Raw genomic sequence first — 23,390 nt, forward strand, 5'->3', positions numbered from 1 at the left:
CACAAGCTACATTGGTTGCCAGTTTGTTTCTGAGTCCAATTCAAGTGCTAGTTTTAACCTTTAAAGTCTTTCATGGCATGGGACCTGACTGAGGGACCATCTCTCCCTGGTTATATCAGTCCATCCCATTAGAGCTTGCCATGGGTTCCTTTGACTAGGAACAGTGGTGGGATTGAGCCGGTTCGCACCAGTTCGGCAGAACCAGTAGCTAATTTTTTGTCACCCAGGGCCAGAATGGACTTCCAGAAGCAACACCCATACAGAGAACCGGTTGTTCACATATTTGAATCCCACCACTGGCTAGGAACCTACATCTGATGAGTCCCAGAAGACATACCTTTTTTTGCTGTGATGTCTGCATTATGGAACCTCCTTCCTCCTGAAATTAGATTGGCCCCATCAAGATTTCTTTGAAAAGACCTGGTTATAATGCCAGATCTGAGCTGTTTTATCCATTGTGTACTACCCATAGTCTCCTTGGGTGAGATGAATGGCTGTATAAATTTGATAAATAAATAAATAAATAACTATATACTGTATGTTAGAATGCATTTATACACCATTGAAAGTTTATGTTAGAATGATATTCCCATAATTTCCCATCCATGTGACTAGGAGATCAGAGGACAATTAAAACCCCTCCTTGAAGGTGATGGGCAGTCTGGAAATATGAAATATAAATAAATAAATAATCAGAAATGTAGTTAGAAACTTCTACAAAGTAATTATAGAAAACTGACTAAGCTGGTATTTGTTGTTGTTGTTGTTAATTGCGAAGTCGTGTCCGACCCATCGCGACCCCATGGACAATGTTCCTCCAGGTCTTCCTGTCCTCTACCATCATTTTTATGTCATTTTAGTAAGCTGCTTGCAAGGTACATTGCTGTTTTAGTAAACACATTATATACCCATAATTACAGTAACTTCAAAGTTATCTCAGTGATTTACAATAAAAACACTGAAACCAAAATTAAAACCAGAAATCTGAAAAGAAAATATTAAAAACTATTAACACAAAGAAAAACATCCGTTTTAAAAGTGTGGTTCAAGGCTTGTTAATGGTATCACCAAATGCTGTTCAAATTACAAGAGAGATGCCAATTGCATTAATGGCCTCATTCAGGTAGCCATAATACCATCCCTAAGATATCTGTAAGCCAGCTTTCTTAAATGATTATACTAAGGAGCAGGAAGAGAGGATGGAAGGAAGAGACCATCGTATAGAAAAAGGTGTTATCTCAAATAACCAGAACCAAAACTAAATAAAGTGTAATGGAAATAGCCAGCACATATACATTTCCTTTAAAAATAAACTGGCAACAAACAATGTCAAACTGGTCTCTCTGGTTCCTGAAACAAATTGCTTAGCTAGACCTCTATCAGCAACCCCTATCTCACCCTCTGCCAATAGAATGTGGTACAGCAAACCCAGTAATATATGCACCATTTTTAAAGTTACTATACTACAGGAAATGGCAGAGTTGCAATACCAACTAGAACAGTGGTTCTCAACCTTTTTATACCGGCGACCCCAGTCATAAGGATGTGGCGCGCATGCGCGGCGGTGCCCCCATACGTGACACGCATGCGCGGGGCCGCCCCATGCGCGGCATGCACCTGCATGTGCAGTGCGCACGTGTGGTGTGCATGCGTGGTGCTGCCCCATGCGGCGCCCCGTGCGCGGCGTGAATGCGCGGCACGGCGCACATGTGCGGTGCCGCCAGCTGAGAAAAAAAATGGCGGATCACGTTGTTTGGCGACCCCTGTGAAATGGTCGTTCAACCCCAAATGGGGTCGTGACCCACAGGTTGAGAACCGCTGAACTAGAAGAATTCAGAGTTGTTGCTTCAAACTGGAAAGCAAGATAACCATTTGGATTCAGAACTGTCCCTAATATACCCAGTCCTTCCGGGAGAATGTGATAACATTCCTGCAATTGTGACTTCCTACAATAAGTATATCTGACATCCAGATTTTGTTTCAATATATTATTTCTCATCCAACCTCTTAAGACTGGAGGAAGACATTATACACTACTTGAAAAAGAATTCAGATAACTAGATTGGAAAGTTTCTAATGAGCATTTAACTATCCAGGATATAATGTGCAGATGTCACAAGTGGAAGGTGACAGGAATACATGATGCCTACACTGAAACATAATGTTGGAATTTAGTCTGTACTGTCCCCCTCCCAATACTCAGCATTTTGTTCAAATTTCCAAGTGATGTATTCTGCCAGCATACGTAACTGGAGGTAAATGTGCAGATTAATTTCAAATTTTACTGTAGGTATCTCTGATCTTTTTGACACATTTGGAATTCACAGAAATGCAAATTAGCAAAGCTAATGAATTAGCCTGACAACCCAAATATATGGTGGTCTAAGTCCCCTAATAAAAACTCTATTTTTATCTACAGCTATCTCAGAGTTCCTTTCAAACTATTTCTCACCCCCATAGTGTTAAAATGTGAAACTCACTCTGCCTAGTTATTAATGTTGCTGTCTGCCAAATCACGCCTCCAATAAAGGCACAGTCATGTCCAAGAAGAGATATTTCTTTTTTTTTTTTTTTTTTTTGCATTTTCTCTTTTTTTCCCCACATACCAACCCTGTTCTTTCTTTTTCCCTTATATTCGGTAACTTCCAGCCATTTCTGGTGGCATTGTCACTATCCCAAAACTTCTTCCTCCCTTCCTTCCCTCTTTCCTTTCCTCCCTCCCTCCTTCCCCCCCCCTTCCTGGATCCCAGAGTTATTCTCTGGAATTGTAGAGTTGGAATGTTTTACTTTGTCCTCAACCTTCCTTCCCTACCAAATAGAGAATGCATGTCCAAACTTCAGCATGTCCTTTTTCAGGTGCCACAGCAGTGGCTATGGGTACCATCATGCCAATACAGGCTACTATGTTTCAGAAGCTATCTGTTGTTTAAAAAATAGGAACAGTGCCATTTGCATTCATTCAAGAATGTATCAGTAGGCAGTGGAGAATGGGTCACTCATTATCCTATTAATAGAAAAAAAAAGTAGTCTTCTTATTGAGGATCATTGGGTAAGGAGTCAATAATATATTTTGACTGTATCTTCTTGCCCAAATATTGAATGACAGAACAGATGGACCATTTAATTGTCCCATCTTGCAAACCACCTGCATGTCCAAACTCTCAAAGGTTCAACAGAGGTTCAAAGCAATATTTCCAATCCCTCTGCCCAAGTTAACCTAGCCTTGTACTAGCAAAGGATATTCATATCTTTAAATGTCCCTTTTTCAAGTTTCAAAAGTAAAGACATGCAGAAAAGGTGTGTTAAGAATTGATAAATGCAAGCCTATGAAGGGAGTATTAATAAAAGTTGAAGGTATCTCCCTTTCTGAGCAGGAAAATACATCACATTTTATAATTTTAAAGCATGATTTAATGCAAATGTGTTCAATTCATTTAAAATTTACTTTTCCCTACATATTTTTTCCAAAATGACCTGCCTTGTAGATAATGAAATAGAAAATATTTCTGCACTGATTGATGCATCATTGAAATGTCAATACTCAGTTCATCAGTGAGATGTTATTGGATGAATAATCCACAAGGATTATTTCTGTTTCTGAATCTCATGTCCAAAATGAGAATGACTTAACTGTCAGACTTTCAAATAATGACAGCAAATATTATAGTCTTACAGAGTGATTTAGTTCTCCACTCCCAATACTCAACAACTAGATGGAAATTTTTTTTCATGTATTACACCTGAATTTCACAGTCCTGTAACAAAAGTTGACTATGCAGTGACCTGCAAAATGCCGTGATATTCAGAAAGACAAGGATCAAGCACTTCCCATTACAGGAAGACTATTTCAAAACAAAATACAATCTTTGCTGGAATCCATTTGCACTTTTACTAATCAATATGTATCTGCAGGTCAATGGTAAGAAAATGAAAGAAAAATCAAAATTGATGATTGGAGAGCAACACATCATAGTGTTCGGTACCAGCTGTTAATACAATTAATCTTAATTAAAAGAAATTTATGAAAATATCTAAAAATAGGCTAATTATATTATGGATATATGAATTGCTGAATCCTAAACAATTTATATTATTTAAATTAAACTTGCAATTAATAGAACAAAGATAAAATGTGTTGTGCAATGTGAATTTAAAGCAAGTAAACATCTGGATGTCATTAGAAAATCAATTAAAGTTTGAATTCTGTTCTCAAGAAAAAATAACTTTCTGGATTAATTTTTCAAAAATTTTGTAAAAATTAGCAATATTTTTTTTAAAAAGGCTGAAGATAGGATTAACATAAATTATTGTTAATGTTTATTAGGTTACAGAAAGAATATAACCTTCCAAATAGCAATATATTAAAACATGTTCTCAGATTACACCCACTAAATTTATGATACTGAAAACTCATAACTTTAAATCTATTAGGTAAATATATATTTAGATGCTAAACAGCTTGGTTTTATTAACAAATTTAACAAAAAAATACAATCTTGAAGGAATTCCTACATATTATTAAGACTTTGATTAGCAAGTTAGATTCAATGATGTGTTGTTAAATTATGTTCCTAAAATTGTGAATTCATCTATTTGGATCTGTCTTGCCGGGACTGTTATCCCTCCATATTGTTATGTCTTCTTGAAAAGATATTTCTAAACCAGACACCAAAAGCTGCTCTGTTGAAAAGTAGGCACTCTTAACCTTTGAACTGTTTAAAAACCCTCAATAATGTTATTTATGCAGTAGAAACTGAAATTATTTAAACAATATTTAATGTCCGTTGTATTTTATTTTCATTCCTTCCTTTCTCTGCTTAGAACAAAAAAACAAAAACAGCCTCTCCTCCTTCAAAAGACATAAAATTAAAGGGGGGGCAGGGTGTTTTTTGTTTTTTGTTCTATTGATATAATACATTTAATGTGAATTGATGGATCTGATTTTCAGAGATCAAATGAATTACAAATACTGACAGCTGTATCTATTTAAATGGGTTAGAGCCTGGTTTAATAAAACAATTATTTTTAAGATCCATGAAAATTAAACCCAACTGCATTACTGTACAAATCTTTATTTTGTTACTTGATTATGTTAGGCCATTTGATTTTTTTATTTAAAGTACAACTGGTAAACCTTTCATATCACATTCTGAATATGCCAAAGTCTGTCTTCTTGCTGGGTGCATTGAAAGCAGCACTGAGGCTAAGGCCCAAAACAAATCTTGTATCAGCTGGATCAATGATTCCATCATCCCACAATCTGAAACATATGTCACAAAAACAAATAATTAGAGGAAAACTGGATTTTTAAAACAGTATCATAACCACATTCTGATTTTATAGCAAACATGCAGTTCACTTTTCAGCTGAGCTTCATTGTGTACAAATTCATTCATAGCTGACTTAAAACTTGCTAAATGTAAGCTCTGCTTCAACTTTGTCATTGCACTTCCAGTATGAATTGTCTGATAGAATTACATGTCATGAACATTAAAAAATTTGTAATCCTCTCCCCCTTTTCTTATTACTTCAGTCCAGTTCTTCTGCATTTACCTTTTAGTCTTTTGCAGTGACATATACTGGAAACGCATCACTATTAATAACTGATTCACATGTTACGGAAAAAAAAATGAACATTGACTGCCTGAGTTTTAGGCACATCGGGTACTTTAATTCAGAGGTCCCCAATCTTTTGGGCACCAGGGACTGGTTATGTGGAGAGAGGTTTTTCCATGGACCGGAGGAGGCGGGGTTTTCTGTGCTGCCTGCATCCTGCGAATGGGGCTTTCCTTGTTTGTGCGGACATGCCATGGCCCAGTATTGGTCCATGGACCGGGGGTAGGGGACCCCTGCTTTAACTGGAATAAATGTAGTTGAATTGAAGGTAGGAAAAAAGAATGAATGTTTCTTTATTAGTACATTGTTTGACATTTAGTATGTCAAACAAATAATACTTTAAAGTCAAAGGCTGCTGATAATTCTTGGATGTACAACTTTTGACTGAATTATAAAACCTCTAAAAATCAAATAAATAGCTTGAGAGTATGCTATTTTTTTGTTTATGGATGAGCAAGTGATATCTTTGTCTGGAAAGTTTGAAGTTTGAAGGTAGTTTGAATTTTGAAGAGGCTGGATTGATTTTGTCTGGATTGTGCAGAGAACAGGATAACATTAGTCCATTAGTCACATAGAGGAGATCTTCCCTTGTGTCAGCCAACTAGAGAACACATTCTCTTGGGAATTACATTTCTTCCCTTTCATTCCTCCTTTAAAATCATATTGATAAAGCTTTTCAACCAGGGCCTTCTGAACTATTGTAAGAATGATTTCAATTTTTATGGTTGTACAGGTATTTCAATTATTTTAAACTGCATCATTTTTAATTTACTGTTCTTGTTGTTTTTTTATTGTATTATTTAACTTCCCTGACAGGCTTGCTTGTATGGAAAGATGGAATATAAATATTCTGTAAATACTGTCTCATGCTGAGGGAGAATTTTCCAATCTTAAACCTGCAAAACACAATTTTGTTAAGGGAAACGGAGACTTTATTGATTGCTTGAAAGATTTTTCCTTGTAGAATAAAGACTGCTTTCTCCATGTCACATTAGCTTTCTCTTTGTTTAGTGAAAGCCCATCTTCAGTAGTGGGACAGAGCATTAATTATTAACAACCTATTAAGTCCCATGATGAAAATATGAATCATATCTCTCCTTGTAAAACGTTCAAAGCACAACTTCGGCAAAGAAAAGCAACAAAAACTTAGGAGAAAGTGGCTCATGATATTTGTAACAAGGTAAACTAATTAAACTCCTTTTAGAATTCTCTAAGAAGATTAATCTAGCTCATTAAAAAGATGTCTAACAATGCCTGATAATTAAGACCTTTGCATATGAAAGTTTCTAGCCTGGCACATTTGATGAGGAAATGCAGCTCCAGAGCAAATGCCACGTATATAAAGTGAAATATAATTTATATGGAATTTTTTTTCAAAATAAAAAGCATAAAAGCAGCTCTTCTATTGCTAAAAAGCTACATTTTATAATTTAAATTATAAAGCTACAGGCATATTGTATATACACATAAAACTACTTGTACAATGACTTATTTTCGTATTTTTGCATATTGGGAGGAGGGGTACCTGTCCATCATTCTTGACTCCTGACAACAGTATGGACAAGTCTTTTAGAAGTTTTTTGGAAGTGGTTTGCCACTGCTTTCTTCCTAGGGCTGAGAAAGCATGACGGGGGTCACCTAGCTGGCTTCAGGCCTAAGGTGGGACTAGAACTCATGGTTTCCCAGTTTCTATCACTATAACACAGGAGTGTCAACCTGCCATCCTGTGGACTGGATACGTCATGCCGAAACCGCGCCCACCCCATTGCTGGCAATGGAACAAAAGTCGCAATACATCACGACACGTCACGAGTTTGACACCCCTGCTATAACATGTATGCCAGATTAGCAGGATATATCTTCCTAATATAACTATGGTTCATAGGGGGATGTTCATGTGTGTGAAAGGAAAGCCATATTCAGAAAATGTTCAGAACAAATATTTAGTAAGCTTCTATTGACAACATTCCATGTACCCCTAGGACAATTTGGAGAGATATTATCTTTAGAAAGAGAAACAGAGAGATCGAAAAAGCAATGAGCATGGGCATGTAACAGCTGACAAAGAAGCATGCTTAGAAACCCCCCATGCTCTCTGATTCAGAGCATTTTCACCACAGCCAGGAGTGGCAAGTGCTAGTCCACAAGCTCCTAATAACCGCCTGAGCCTGCTGAGCAATCAGATGAGCTAATTCTTCTTTACTGTAATGCTATATTGACAGAATCTTCCAAGTCTGAAAGCACAAGTCTCCCCCTTCTCCTTACCCACCCAAGAAACAAGGGAGGGTCTCTTCTGAGCTTCTTGCTGTCTCTTAGCTGACTGTTCCCTTGGCAGCATCTCTTTGCGCACTGTCTTCGTTTTCCCCCACATTCCATTCCATTTAGTTACAAGATGTAACTAAATGGACTTTAACCAAAGTTTCACTAATGGACAAGATAAATATCGTCTCTTCAGCTTTTCCAACGTTCAGAAGGCTTAGGCTAGTTAGCTAGCTATCTGGCTTCCTTTTCCAGCCACCCTTAAAAATTATCTTTAAGCCATAACACATATAAAGACAAGATGTCACCCTCATCTATACGTACCGTGCACTAGAATAATAAGGGTTTCCTTCTTCGTCAAATCTCTGAATTATTGGCTTTTTCAGAGCTTTTTCTTCCTCTTCAGAAAACTACAAAAGATCATTAAAAGGAATAGAAACTCTGGCAATTTTCTGCGCTAGCACTCGCCATCCTGTTCTAAGAGATAATATACATTAAATGTCTAATCAATAATCCTGGGTGCATTTGGACTTCTGTTTAATTCAGTGGAATTTCCCTTTAAATGTGCTCCAAACTGCACTAATGTTAATGGCATTTCTTTTACAGAAATAAGTATCAAAATTTAAGAAAATAGTTTCTTAAACTACGTAAATGATAAAGATTTTTACAATGCAATGTTTTGGAAAACTGTTTTCCTCTTGGTTATAAAAATGAGATATCAACAATTTACTTTAGTTAGGTTCCACATGAGAATAACATTAATTTCAACAGTTTGTTTATTGTGCTAGGCCAGTGGTGACAAACCTTTTAGAGACCGAGTGCCCAACTGCAACCCAAAACCCATTAATGTATCGCCAAGTGCCAGGTGGGCATGACCCACTGGGTGGGCATGGCTGTAGTGGTCATGGCCCACTGGATTGGTGTGGCCAAGGTAGACGTGGTCACCTTGATGTTGCTCATGGGGAGGGACACCTGTGGGGGCCGGGCAGGGTTGGGGGAGATCCAGGAGGTCTCTGGCAGGTGGGGCGGTGGGCAGGAGGCTTGTCCTGCAGGGTGAGACGAGGCAAGGCGAGGCAGGGCGGGGGTGCCATTGTTGCAGGGCAAGGCGAGGCAGGGGCCAGGGCGGTGGCTGCTTGACACCATCGGCCCCCACACACAGAGGCCGGCCAGCGCATGGGGGCCGACAGTGTCTGTCAGCAGCCACAGCCTGCCGGCCCCTCAACTGCCAAACTCTGAGGCTCCGCAGCCCGCCACCAGCAGTTCAGACAAGCCGCCTCTGAGATGGACAGCCAGCTGACATCTGAGGAGGTTATGTAGTGGGTTGTGCCTGGGAAAAGGAGAGCATGCGAGACCAGGAGGGATGGGACGGTGGGGGGAAGGAAACCAGCCATGCTGGGATGCATCTGGCCACGTTGGACCTCGGTGAGTTAGTGGGCAGTTGGTTCAAGAGGGATGGTTGCCATCTCCGGGGCATGGCGCACGTGCCCACAGAAAGGGCTATGAGCGCTTCCTCTGGCACGCATGCCATAGGTTCGCCACCACTGTGCTAGGCTTATAAAACACAAGTACAACAATTTGACAGTAGGTCACTAATTAAATAGTTTAGACTCCTTTGTATCATTAATTTTACTATTGTATATACTAATCTGTAAGTTCTGAAAATGCAAGCTATAGCGGAAGTACTATTCTAAGCTATTGTAAGTATGAATCCCACTCCAGTACAACTTCAGCTGAGATCATACTGAATGAATACAATCAGAGAAAGTAACTTTATTGCAAGAAAATAGAGGGAAGTGATGGCACCAAATACAGCATTATGACCATTCTCTCCTAAAGTATTTCAAAATATTAAAAGCAGTGGACAGTACCTGTTTCCCTTCCCTTGCTTTTTGGTCCCTGGCTACTGTAGCTAAAACAGTTGCAGCTTGTTCTCCTCCCATCACAGAGATCCGAGCGTTCGGCCACATAAAAAGAAATCTTGGACTGAAAAATGCAATAGAAAATACAAATATAGAATAAAAATCTCTCCAGTGTTTTACAAATTCATTCCTTCACTTTCTATGATTGAGGGGACAGAGAGGGAAAGGATGTTATCTGCATAATATGAACACTAGTAAAACCTTCCTAGATCCATCACTATCCTTCAAAATTATCAATGGTCTTTTCAGCCCATATGATAAACAAAACGTATTTTTTTTTGTTCCATAATATGGGACAATACTATGTGTATCGCATTAAATAGGAACTACCGAAAGATTTATTCAGTGAGATCTATAGCACATTCAGCTATATGCAGTCCAGTGCCATCCTTGAATTAAACAATTCATTCACATAGGTATTTTAAATCAATACTTTCTTCTACATTAAAAACAAAATTTTTACATGTTGTAGATACATTCCCAACATCTATAATACTATGGCTGAAGTGCATACTTACCTATATGCTCTTCCACACATCCCGTAATTTCCAGCACCATAGGAGCCTCCAATAATAACTGTTATTTTAGGGACATTGGCACATGCTACAGCAGTAACCATCTTGGCTCCATCTTTTGCTATACCACCAGCTTCATAATCCTTACCAACCATGAAGCCTAATTGGAGAAAGAGTTAAGACCATTAACAAGAATATTTGCAAATAGCTTGCATTACCATTAGAAAAACAAAACAAATGAGACTGTAAAACTTCATTTTATTTATTATTTTAATTGATTCAGCTAACATGTTAGATGCTTTGTAGCTGATATTATTTATTTGCTAGACTTTTATCCTTCATTTATTGCCTTATAAGTAACTCCAGAAAGCAAACATACATAACATTCCTACCTCCTCTTAATTTCCCCACAAAAACAGTCCTGTGAGCTGGGTTTGATTGAGAGAGAATGACTGGCCTAAAGTCAACAGCTAACTTCACGCCTAAGGCAGGACTAGAATTCACAGTTTCCCATTTTCTAGACCTATATCTTAACTAATACAACCTGTTTCATAATTATTTAATTATTAGTTAAGGGAATTACTCTATTATTGCTAAATCATAATTATCCAAGTAAATTGTCGACCACCAGAAAGAAATTCAACCAGAGTATAACTTAGTTTGAAAAATACTTTATAAATGAATAATAACTAAATACAGCAACAATAATTCAATTAGTAAACACCTGATAATATTCCCAAAACTCAAATAAGGTTGTTAGAAATAATGAGCAGGAATTAATTTGTTACTATTACACACTTATTTAAAAGTAAAGATAAAATTATTTGCTCAAATATTTATTGTCCTGAAATTCAGCTTCATAGACTATGATAATCACTTATTACCTGTGATGTTTTGTAAAAATATAATGGGAATATTTCTCTGACAACAAAGCTGAATAAAATGTGTGCCCTGTAAAAAGAAGAAAAAAATGATAGTTGACCTACTGAGAAATAATTGTTAAATAATACAATACTATCTGCTGCTAATATCATTGTATGATCATAAAGCAGTTCTTCTAAAGCTTATTTTATTTATTTATTTATTTATTTTATGAGACTTATATACCGCTTTAAGTGCAAGCACTCTCTAAGCGGTGTACACCAGTAAGCAATGTATATATATATTTACATTGCCCCCAACAATCTGGGTCCTCATTTTACCTACCCCGGAAGGATGGAAGGCTGAGTCAACCTTGAGCCGGTGAGATTTGAACCGCTGACCTGCTGAACACAGTCAGCTAAAGTGGCCTGCAGTACTGCACTCTAACTGCTGCGCCACCTCGGCTCTTAAATTGGAATTTAAATTTAAAAAAAAATGGAACAAGCCATTGCATTTTTGAAATGTACAGTACTCTCTATACTTGTCAACAAGTAACTACAGTATATATGTATAAATAAATGAATAGAAGCCATGATCTTGAATTTGAATCTATGTTACCTATTTTCCCAAGTGAAATACTCTTGTAAATGGCTTTATCCCTCGAACTATGAAATCATGTTTAAAACAAAACTTTTTCTATGTAACATTGACTTATAATGCCGATCTTATAATGCCGATCCATGGAGCAATTACTCATTCCCTAATAACTGCTAAACTAGATTGTAGCAGGTTTTAACACATGATGTGATAAAATAGCAGGTGATAGTAACTGAGGTAACAGTTTGCTACTGTACTTAATCCTAGAAATAGTAACATTGTTATAAAAAGTACTGAAAAAGTACTGCAGCAGGTATATTGAGAAAAGCTTAATAACAAGCTACAATTGCTCAGCGTCTGTAGAAGTTCAAAGCACACAATTTACATAATCTACATTACAATTCTCAAAAGTAAGCTCTACAATGAATCCCATATATTGCAAATTGGATTGGATGGGGAGAGAATATGAGAAACAGAAAGAGCTTAATTATTCAGTCGTTAGGTTATATCCTATCTCTAAAAAAATTGAATCATCTTCATCTTCTTCAACTACACTGGTGTTATTTATGAACAGCAGATATAAATCTAAACACCCAAAAACACTCATTATCAGAATTCCATGGGAAAGTATAACCCTATCAAAAATAAAAAATGGAATATCTTCCAAACTAAAAGGGCCAACAAATCTAACCACTTGAATTTGAACAGGATTGAGTCTGTTGTATCCAATTCAGACCTGCACAGCCTCCAGACACAGGGCTAAGACTTCAATAGCATCACTTGGTTGGTCTAGGGTCAAGATGTACATTATCAATGGTCCATTAACATATTGATGATACCTGATTCAAAACCAACAGATAACTTCACTCAGTTAATATAGAAGTTAAGCAAGAAGAAAGAGAATCAAATCCTGTGATATCCACAAATAAGGAATTGTCAGTGAGATTTCCATCCAGGTCCTTCAGATACCCGGGATGGGCAATCTACCAACCACTGCAAAGTAGAGTGACGCCAGGAAGCCAAAAATCAGAGGGTGATCAACCATGGTAATGGACTGATGATAATGCCCTCCAAAGCAGTTTGTCTGCCCAGATCTCGAAAAAGAGCTCTAATAATGTCAGGCCCACAATGACTTGGGATGGGTCCATGGTTGCCACAAACTCCCGAGACACTCCAGACATGATGTCACCAAGTGTCTAGTGCAAGTGATTGAATCCAGCAGCTTAGACAGAGATGGTGCTGGGCAGGGAGGAGGGTACAGCAGCAGCAAATCCAACTTCAACCCAGACAGATAAATACCCATTTATCTTCAGAACACACAGACAGGTGACAGCTACCACCTCACCCCTCCCATCCCCTCCAGTCTCAGATGGTGCTAAACATGAAACCCAATGGACACATTTGCAAGAGGGGAACTAACCCCTGAAGACCAAACCAGATTTTGGTAACACAAGCAAGATTTAATGCAGAGCAAGCTGTCATTCAACACCAACATCTGATAATCTGGCCTTGAGGGCAGATTCCAGTTTGCTCCCAGGCTCTGCCAATATCATAGTTCCAGCATTTCTGCCAGCAATGTCTGCTCCCCTTAAGCCCTTTCATCTCACACCCCTTTCTTTTAGGCCAAGGCATCCATTTACCCACTCACAAATCCTAGATACCCCCAATCATCCACTTATCAGATATACCACAATCACTTCCCTAAACATCACATGTACAGCTATACATTATTTCCTGCAGATCACACCTGTCCCTGGCATTCAGCAGCAGTGTGTGTGTGTGTGTGTGTGTAAGAGAGAGAGGGACAGGGAAAGAGAAGGAGGGGGACAGAGGGAGGGAGGGAGGGAGGGAGGGAGGGAGGGAGGGAGAGAGAGAGAGAGAGAGAGAGAGAAAGAGAAACTGCTGTCAAAGCCATCTAGCATGCACTGTCAAACCTCAGCTCTCCTTCCACTGAACAGAGGGATGAAGTAAATGGTTGGGTAATCAAAGTGTCAATCTCTGTATCTGAAAAAGCGGGTCAATGTTTAGAGAACAGCACCCCAGGCATCCTAGTGGGCAACAAAGGTCAGGTTCCAAAAGCACATTCCAGCTTTGTACCACCCATCCATTCCAAGTGCTTTTCAAGTCACCATCCCAAACCTCTCTGCTCTGGGCTAAAGTACTCCATAAAACCATAGCACTAATAACAGAGTCAAGCAAAAGAAAAGTTGTCTACAAAAATTGGTTGCCTTTTTCTTCCCACCCCCACCCCCCTACAATGTGGAAAGAAGGAGGTTTCAAGAAAGAAAGCTCTTTGCTCTTCTACATATTGAAGCAATACGACTACACTAGTAATTGAAAAGGTCAGACAAAGGAGAAATTTCCTTCAGTAATTGTTTTCTTTTTTTCTTCTTTTATTTGTCATTGCAGAACAGGGAGACTGGAGAGAAAAAGATTTCAAAGGAGTACAGTAAACTATTTGCATAGCATGCCTCTGGCTACCAACCCTGGGCTACCAGCATGTTTGCACTGTTTTCAATGTGTGGAAGAACAAACATCTTATTCTCTTGAAATTTCTTTCTCTCCAATCTCTCTGTTCTACAAGGGAAGGGGGGGGAGAAAAAAACCCCACCGGTCAGACTTAGAACAATGCATACTGACTATAATGGCTATCATGTGACTGAGGAACACTGCAAAAATCAGAATGATTGTAAATTGGCTGTAAGATTATTTTTCAGCACCAGTAATTTTGACTGATGCTGAACAAGTGGTTGATGAGCGAGGACTACCTTTAGTTCTTAGCCTAATTAATCACAAGCTAAATTACAACACAATAAACTGGCAGCAGCGTAATCAATAGACAAAATAGCAGCATTATAATATTCACAACCTTTGGACCAATTAAGTGTTAAAAGTATGGAGATATACTTTGCACATCTTTTGCACGTGTTTTCAGTACAACTGTCTCTAGAGCCAGCTACCAGATCTCAGAAGGTCGCACTCCCAGCAATAAACCCAATCACACTTAAGACAGTGCAGATTCCTGGAGGAAAGCCTCCACAGAAGCTCTTATCTAATATTAATCAGCCACTATGGATTGTAGTCTCTGGTGTGCATTTTGATTCTTGGCCACAAAAATAGGGAGAAGCTTCAATAACAGATGTTTACACTTGCCTTCTTTGCCGATTCTGAAAAAAGAACACCATTATTGCCAATTATTCCAACTGGGTAACCAAACAGCCGGGCGAATCCTGAAAGAAAAGAGAAAAAAATTATAAGAACACCATACTCTTACAGAACTTAAGGGAGAATTTTTATAAAATGTTTTATAGATGGCACCTTGATCCACAAAAAATGTCTCTTATGTACCCTGACTTACAACCTAAATGTTGGAGATGTGGTTGTATGGATGCTACTTATTATCATATTTGGTGGTCGTGCAGAGAGATAAAAGCATTTTGGATCAAGATATGGTGAAATATCCAGAGAATTTTTAGAAGGAGGGTAAAATTTACTCCGCAATTATTTCTGTTGGGTATAGTTACTGATTGTGATACAAAGGAGGTTATATTGATGTTAAATTTGATTACAGCCGCGAGGCTGTTAGTAGGACAATATTGGAAGAAGGAATCTTTGCTTACATTGCAGGAATGGTTTCTTAAAGTGTCTTATTTGGCGGAAATGGCAAAGATTTCGGCTTTTTTAAAGGAACAAACGCAAGATAGACTACTTGACAAGATAGAAAAATGTGGGGTAGACAGAACCACCACCAGATGGAGCCGTAGCTGGCTGACCGGCCGTACTCAGCGAGTGGTCCTCAATGGAACTGCATCTATATGGAGGGAAGTGTGTAGTGGGGTGCCCCAGGGCTCTGTTCTGGGCCCAGTACTCTTCAACATCTTCATCAACGATTTGGATGAAGGGATAGATGGGGAACTCATCAAATTTGCAGACGACACCAAGCTGGCAGGAATAGCCAACACTCCAGAAGACAGGCTTCAGATACAGAATGATCTGGACAGACTTGAACACTGGGCACTAACTAACAAAATGAAATTCAATGGTGAAAAAAGCAAGGTTCTACATTTAGGCAAGAAAAACAAATGCACAAGTACAGCATAGGTGGCACCATGCTCAATAGTAGTAACTGTGAGAGGGACCTCGGAGTCCTAGTAGACAATCACCTAAATATGAGCCAGCAGTGTGCTGCAGCTGCCAAAAATGCCAACACAGTGCTAGGCTGCATTAACAGAGGGATAGAATCAAGATCACGTGAAGTATTAATACCACTCTTCAATGCTTTGGTAAGGCCACACTTGGAATACTGCATCCAGTTTTGGTCACCACGATGTAAAAAAGATGCTGAGACTCTGGAAAGAGTACAGAGAAGAGCAACAAAGATGATTAGGGGACTGGAGGCTAAAACATATAAGGAACGGTTGCGAGAATTGGGTATGTCTAGTTTAACGAAGAGAAGGACAATGGGGGACATGATAGCAGTATTCCAATATCTCAGGGGCTGCCATACAGAAGAGGGAATTAAGCTATTTTCCAAAGCACCTGAAGGCAGGACAAGAAGCAACGGGTGGAAACTAATCAAGGAGAGAAGCAACCTAGAACTAAGGAGAAACTTCCTGACAGTTAGAACAATTAATCAGTGGAACAGCTTGCCTCCAGAAGCAGTAAATACTCCAACACTGGAAGTTTTTAAGAAGAGACTGGACAGCCACTTGTCCGAAATTGTGTAGGGTTTCCTGCCCGAGCAGGGGGTTGGACTAGATGACCTCCAAGGTCCCTTCCAACTTTACTACTACTATTATTATTATTATTATAAGAGAAATTTCTTGCTGTTTGGGATAAGTGGATAAAATTTATACAATTTAAATTGGATATAAAAAAATATTATATAGCCTTTTTATAATCTTTATTTTTATATATATACATATATATCTTAATGTTATATTTTCTTTCTTTTATAAACATAATTTTTAATTGTTTTTTAATTAAGCCTATATTCTGCTCTGGGAAGCTCAGGGGGGGGAAGGGGGGGTGTTTGGGCGGGGGTTGGGGAAGGGGGTTTTTGTTGTGTAATGCTTAGTTTTTTCTTTGTTGTTGTTTTTGTATTGTTTTGTTCTTTTTGTAAAACTTATAAAACTTTTTAATAAAAAAAAAAAAAGAACACCATACTCTTATCAACTGTCTGTGAAAGGTTTTAAACTTAAGAGTTCCCAGTCTTTAATGAAAAAAAAATGTGTAGCACAAACATTAAAAAAATCATTTTGCAGTCATAACAATATTTATTATAGCAATAGCCCTAGTAATTGCTTTTGCTGGAACAAACTAAAAATGTGACAATTTAAGAACTAGCAAATTTACTCTTGCAGGATATTGATGTTCATTCAGAAGCCTGTTGATTTTACTCTCAAGTGAGTTGTGCTCCCTGAAGAGAAAGCAGACCTTAGGGGCCTTCTGAAATCACAGCTCTTCCTAGAAAAGCAGATGAAAACTGTGGCAAGAAGGGCCCTGCCCAGCTTCAGTTGTGTCATTACTTGGAACAGGATGCATGAGGTCAGCTACTCCTATCTGGTCATCTTGCAAATGGATGACTGGAGCGTTTACAGCTGTCCTTGATGATAAACCAGAAACTGCAGTTGGTTGAAAATGCAGTGGCCTGCCAGCCAATAACAGTACATTATACCTCTTTGAGAGTTACACTGGTTACTAGTGTGTTTCCAAAGCAATTCAAGACTTTGCTTGCTGTTGTCAAGCTTGGGGCCTCAATCTCTGAGAGACTACCTTTCCCAGGTAGATTCTGTCCATCCAAATTGGATAATTCTGGAGCTTGTTAAAGGTCATATCCCAAAATTCAAAGGAAGGAGTTACGATGGGGCATCCCCTCTTTAGAAGGGGATGATTCTCAGAAAGCTTGTAAAAATTTGATTGTTCCAAAAAGCCTTTGATGATTGTTCAGTGTGAAATTCCTGGCACCAAACCGTTTACTATTAATGTGTATCATAGCAAATTACATATTTAACTAACATTTACATTTAAATGTTAGTTGAATATGTAATTTGCCATAACATTTTTACTACTTAGAGATAATACATTGCCTAGAGCACCAGCCCCCAACCTTTTGGGCACCAGGGACCAGTTCCATGAAGAGAGGTTTTTCCGTGGATGGGAGGTGGCATAGTTTCACATGCTATCTGCATCCCGCAGATGGGGCTTTGCTTGTTTGCTGTCATGCTGCAGCCCAGTGCCAGTCCACAGACCGGGGATTGTGGATCCCTGGCCTTGAGTTCTTGTACTGAAGTGATAAATCTATTACTACATGAATTAATAAATTACTATGTTTTCTATGGAATCAATACAATTTTTTTAAAAATTGGAAAGATAAATTAAATCAAAGCATGAAACTGTAGAATAGTTTGATTTTTCATTTAAAAATAATACCTGTAACTAATGTATCCCCATATAAGGCTTTAAATTCATCAAATTTGCTTCCATCAACAATTCTAGCAATGACCTTAAGTTAAGAGAAAAGAGAGATACATTTATTATTAACAACTCATCTTACTGTAATAAATATCAATGTATTATTGTCCGTGTAGTGTCCTCTTCTTTTATCTGTCCTATGTTTAATATTGCTGGCTTAGAATGATTTTCACATTTCAATTTCAACTGTAAAGATTTAACAAAACTATATAGATATTATATAAATTAAATTCATGTATGTTTGTAATTAAACATGGTTGTAAAAATTCAGGTGACTTGTCTCTTGTACAACTGAAAATCTTTTGTAGTAGGAAATTAAAATATTACAGAAACAATAATGGTAGCCTAGTCCTGCCATTCTTAGCAATGTTTTTTAAAAAAGAGATCAATGTTTTATTTTTCATTATAAATCTAATTGCTTCTAAAGAACTAGAATATTAAAGTGACTGCTAAATTATCTTCTAAAAAATTATAACTGCAGTAAAACAAATGTTGTTGATCTGCCAACATATTTACTTCTCATCATTTTGAGCAAAATGCTTTTGATTGTTCTAAAAAATTACAGTATATCCCCCTTAAATTAAAACTCAGTGTAACCTAAAAGCATTACTCAAAACATATGTCCTTGGAAGCAAGCAAAGACTACATTAATATTCTGAAGTTGCTACTACTCCCAGTTACAGCAATACTCCTAGCCTACACTTGCAATCAATGACTAAATATTAGGTTTGAGCACTTAAAGACCTTGCACCACTCTGTCAAGTTTACTCTGTGACCATGAGCAGAAGTTTGTTTAATTTGGTCTTTAGAAAATTGAAGCTGAAATGTGTATCTAATCATATTACCTGCCACTTCAAGACTTGATTAATTGTGTCAACAGATTTGACAAGAATTGGTAGTAAAGAGTTGTGAACTTGGCCTCTTGAAAAAGAGCAGGAGCAGCAGAGGCCTGTTAAAGATAGATGGAACACATATGGCAGTATTTCTGTTCTCAATCTTATTAATAGTTATTCCTAAATGGAAAAACTAAGCTAGAAATACAATAATGAGAAAAGTCAGATGCAGCATCTAGCTACTGACACAGCCGTAAGTAGAGTTCCATTTTATCCTAGTCTAAATTCCTTAATTTGGAAATTGGATTATTTTTGATTCAGTAAACACAGATTGAAACTAAGGTTTCTTGGCTTACTGATGGTAGTTTAAGTGATATATAAACTAGGATGCATGTTTGTTTCCTGGCTAATCACTTGTTTGATTTTATGCTTCAGCCGAGTTTTTTTCAGATCAAGACATAAATGTTTAAGACAACAGAACCATTTAAAAAGAAGCAAAATGTAAGAATTGCCAAAAGACAGGATTAATTTGCTGATCTGCAAGTGTGAGTCTGGCTTTGTTTCATAAACTATATTTAAAACAATCAGTTTTGTACCATGATGTGTTATGTTGGGTTCTAACATTCTCAAATGAAGCAAATTTCCATAATTCATATGATTTTCTTGAGATTAGCATCCTATATCGAGAACATTAAGCAGTCCCATGGATATCCTGTATGCAACCATATTTGCAAGGATCTGGTTGGGCACAATCTTTTAGAATCATTTTTAGAAATGTCTACCTCTTTGACATCAAAATTTCTTTTAAGCTGCTCGCCAACTATGCCATACAATTCATCTGAAGGAAACAAAGGTTCTTCTGAGGGTTCTACTGTTACCTGAAATAATTGGAAGTACCAAAAAACAGAAGGCAAGAATTATAAGAGAATTCAGACATAACTACGAGTTCTCCTTTTCTACAAGCCTGGACTAAAAAATTGCCAATATTCAATATGAAATTTAAATTTATTCTAAATTTTAGATTGCTGTTCTCCTCAAGATACCTCCAATATTCATATATTTAAATCAACTTTATGATTTAATCAGACCCAAATTTTAGGGTAAAAATGGGGCTCTTGATTATATGTATATTCTCTTTATCCCATGAGTTTTATTCAAGGAATACATGACTTCACCACAATTACACCCTCAGCAAACAAGAGTGGAAGGTGGGATAATGTTTGAAACAAGTGGGATATGGAGGTAAGAGGCTATAGTAGGGCTAGCATTCTTTTCAGGTACATATTTTCCTCACAGAATTCATAATCTTTCCAAAAAAATGAATATATTTTTTAAAAACTTCATAATTAAAATATTTTTAAAATGACTTTGCTTGTCAGAAACCAGGGGTGAAGGTCACAAAAGAAAATCACACAACCATAAGATGATGTGATAGCCACAAGTTTGAGAACCAGCCATAAATCTCCTTTTTCAGCACAACAGTAATCTCAAATGGTTGTTGAATGAGCAGTCAATAAACAAGGACTAGCTGTACTACACTTTCCTTCACTTTCCATATTCCTTTTTGCTACTTTCACTTCTGCTTCACCACTACTCTTTTCAATACTTGCTTCCTATCTACCAGTGTATGGTTTCTCTCCGACCCCCATGTCACCTTGCATAATATAAAGGCAAGTTCTCTTCATAACCCATCTCAAAAAAGTCCTTTTGTTTGGCTGACAGCTTTTTCTTGCACAGCAGCTGTAATGGTATGTGGGAATGACCTTGGGAGACAAGGCAAAGAAATGTAGCCAATGGGATAGTTGGATAAATGTATTAGTGCATCTGGTCATGTTTCTTGTGGTTTACCTCCTAGGACAGATCGTAGCCCGCAAAAACTGTACATAATAAAAAAAATACATGAGTTAAGCAGTCTCTGCCAGCATACAGTATGATTTTGGGGGCTGAGTGTGGGCACCTCCTTAACTCAAATCCATATTTTCCTGGGATCACATGGATATCATTCAAGCCCTGGAAAAAATACCTTTTAGGGGATTTATTTATTAATTTATTAAATTTATATGCCACCCATCTCACAGTAAATATTTGAAATATCTCTCAAAGTACAGCAGATCCCTAATATAATGGCACTGTGTTATTGGTACAGTTGAAAACAGAAGTGGATCATTCAAAGGGTGGAAGGAAGAAGAGCAGAGGAAAGTGCACAGGGGTCTGCAATGCACTTTTAACTACTCTTAAGAAATCAGCTGAATTATGCCAGAAGTGAAGCAGCTTTAAATTCATACTTTTCTCTGAACTACCACAGTAAATACATAAATACAGCATAGCATCTTTCTATATGTTCTGATACATCTCTAATGTAGAAAAATATACGCTCACATCAATTTTCTTCTTGTAATTCAAACTTCTCACCACTTTTCTAGCCAAGTGGAGTGCATGATTATCATCCAAAGCATAGTGATCAGTTACGCCAGATTTTCTGCAGATTTAAAATACAAAAATTTAGTATGTCAGAAATTGATTGTGAACACATGATCTCAGGAAAATTGCAATAGCCAGAACTTTGGGGACTGGTTGTAAATCCCCCTTGTTCCACATTAAACATCAATGAACAAGTGGTCATAACCTATCCGTATTTCACCAGGAGAGCGGTAGCAGAAGATTCCACCACCATTTAAAATAGGATAACAGCTAGCATAATGAAAAGCTATTACAATCCAAACTATTGGTGGAAAGAAGTGTTTATTTTACCTGCAGTGAAGATCAGCACCTCCAAGATCCTCTGCTGATACCTGTTCCCCAGTTGCTGCTTTTACCTAAAAATTAAAACTAAAGCTGAGCACTTCCAAATGTACTTGTGCTGTTCTGTTGGACACGTACCTTTTTTTAAAGCTAAGAAGGAAAGAAAAAGACCAGAATACATCACCTCCAGAAGCCAACACCCAGATAAACAATATCTGAATCAAGGAATTATCAAGAAGAAAACCACACCCCCACCAACACCGGGGCAAATTACTGTATATAAACAGGAAATAAACCAAACTCCCTTTTAGTATTGATGATATTACCTAGTCAGATAATGAAATGTCTGTAAGCAAATAACCAAGCTTAGAGAGCACCAAGGACTCAATAGTTCAACCTGGAGCTACACCTATTTTCTTCTATCTTTCTGTCTATCTGTAAGAAGATATAAATGCAATTACTGTTATTAGCTGCTTGCCCTTATTTTCCATTATTATTCAAATTAATATCCACACATAAAAGCCCCTGATTCTGAAAAAAATGCTGAGAAGTAATCAATAACTCTGGTTCTTTCCCATTTTTCTAAACCAACATAATTAATGCTTAAAAATTAAACAGGAGATTAAATAACAGATTAATTAAGTGCTAAATTATAGAGCTCCATTATCCAAGAATTGTTATTGATTTTCTATGTCTGCTTTTGCTGATTACTTTGCCCCAGAAAACTATTCTTTTCCACATCAAGCAACTATTTTTTCAAGACAAGCAATGCAAAGTACATGTTTTACCTCCCTTGCCAATATGTTGTGGCTAAAAATGTCATTCAAATATATTTCAATAGAATTTTCTTTCCCAAAATCTAGAAATAACATTTATCTTTAAAATAAGATAACTATCAGAAAGTACTTAATTGTATTTCTGAAAAAATTAGCAAATCATTGCAAAATGGCAAAAAATACCAATTGATCAAACAAATGAGAAGGACAAAAATAATTACTTATCTGGGATTTATATGGGCTAGTGTTGTCAGCTCTGAGAAACCTCACACAAATTTTTTCCCCCTATTTGTTATTTTTTATGTCTTTAAGTAAAAATGACACTCTATAAATAAAATTAAAGCAGTATTTCATTCAGGCCATTTAAAATGTCAGGTTTATGTTTAGTTAAAATGCAGCTTGTCTATGATTCCTTGGATACTACAAAATATTTACATCATTTTTTCCTATTATAAAATTCATCAGGATTTTTTCCCCATTTACAAGAAATGCGGAAGACATCTGAATCCATAATAGCTGACAAAAATAATGTGGATTTTTTAAAATCAGCCCAGCCCTGCTGTTGAAGTAGCTAAAAAATAAAAGTAAAAATGATAATGCCTTCAAATTATGTTTAATTCCTAGTGACTTTGTGGGCACCTCCATAAATTTTTCACAAAGCAATTGGGAAGTTTGTCACTGTCTCCTTCTAGCATTTTTTTTTTAATTTCTCAGCCTAGTTTTCAGTCCTGGCATTTCTTGGATGCCTAAGTAGTAACTTGTTCTAACCTTGGTGAGTTTTACCTGGTGAGTTTTATG

The 23,390-nt window shown here is 37.3% G+C and overlaps 1 protein-coding gene across 4 annotated transcripts in view; it reads right to left on the reverse strand.

Annotated features, from left to right (window-relative positions):
- Positions 1–357: 357 nt before the first annotated feature.
- MCCC2 (methylcrotonoyl-CoA carboxylase 2) overlaps positions 358–23,390 on the reverse strand; it is a 37,106-nt gene continuing 14,073 nt past the window's right edge. Inside the window, exons 8-18 of one of the 4 annotated variants that reach the window (XM_039320706.1) lie at positions 21,826–21,890; positions 21,454–21,553; positions 19,857–19,952; positions 18,200–18,272; positions 14,921–14,997; positions 11,194–11,260; positions 10,313–10,469; positions 9,744–9,858; positions 8,200–8,285; positions 5,135–5,260; positions 358–494 (exon numbers count right to left, since the gene is read on the reverse strand). In XM_039320706.1, coding sequence (XP_039176640.1) covers positions 5,143–5,260; positions 8,200–8,285; positions 9,744–9,858; positions 10,313–10,469; positions 11,194–11,260; positions 14,921–14,997; positions 18,200–18,272; positions 19,857–19,952; positions 21,454–21,553; positions 21,826–21,890 — 954 coding nt within the window. In that variant the 3' untranslated portion in view covers positions 358–494; positions 5,135–5,142. Of the gene's footprint in view, positions 495–5,052; positions 5,261–8,199; positions 8,353–9,743; positions 9,859–10,312; positions 10,470–11,193; positions 11,261–14,920; positions 14,998–18,199; positions 18,273–19,856; positions 19,953–21,453; positions 21,554–21,825; positions 21,891–23,390 lie in introns of those variants that run through there. The other 3 variants (XM_039320707.1, XM_039320705.1, XM_039320708.1) reach the window with 3 other exon arrangements.

The sequence above is a fragment of the Crotalus tigris genome, unplaced genomic scaffold (assembly GCF_016545835.1).
Source record: "Crotalus tigris isolate CLP2741 ecotype Arizona unplaced genomic scaffold, ASM1654583v1 scf7180000023687.2574627, whole genome shotgun sequence".
In the NCBI taxonomy this organism is placed as follows: Eukaryota; Metazoa; Chordata; class Lepidosauria; order Squamata; family Viperidae; genus Crotalus; species Crotalus tigris.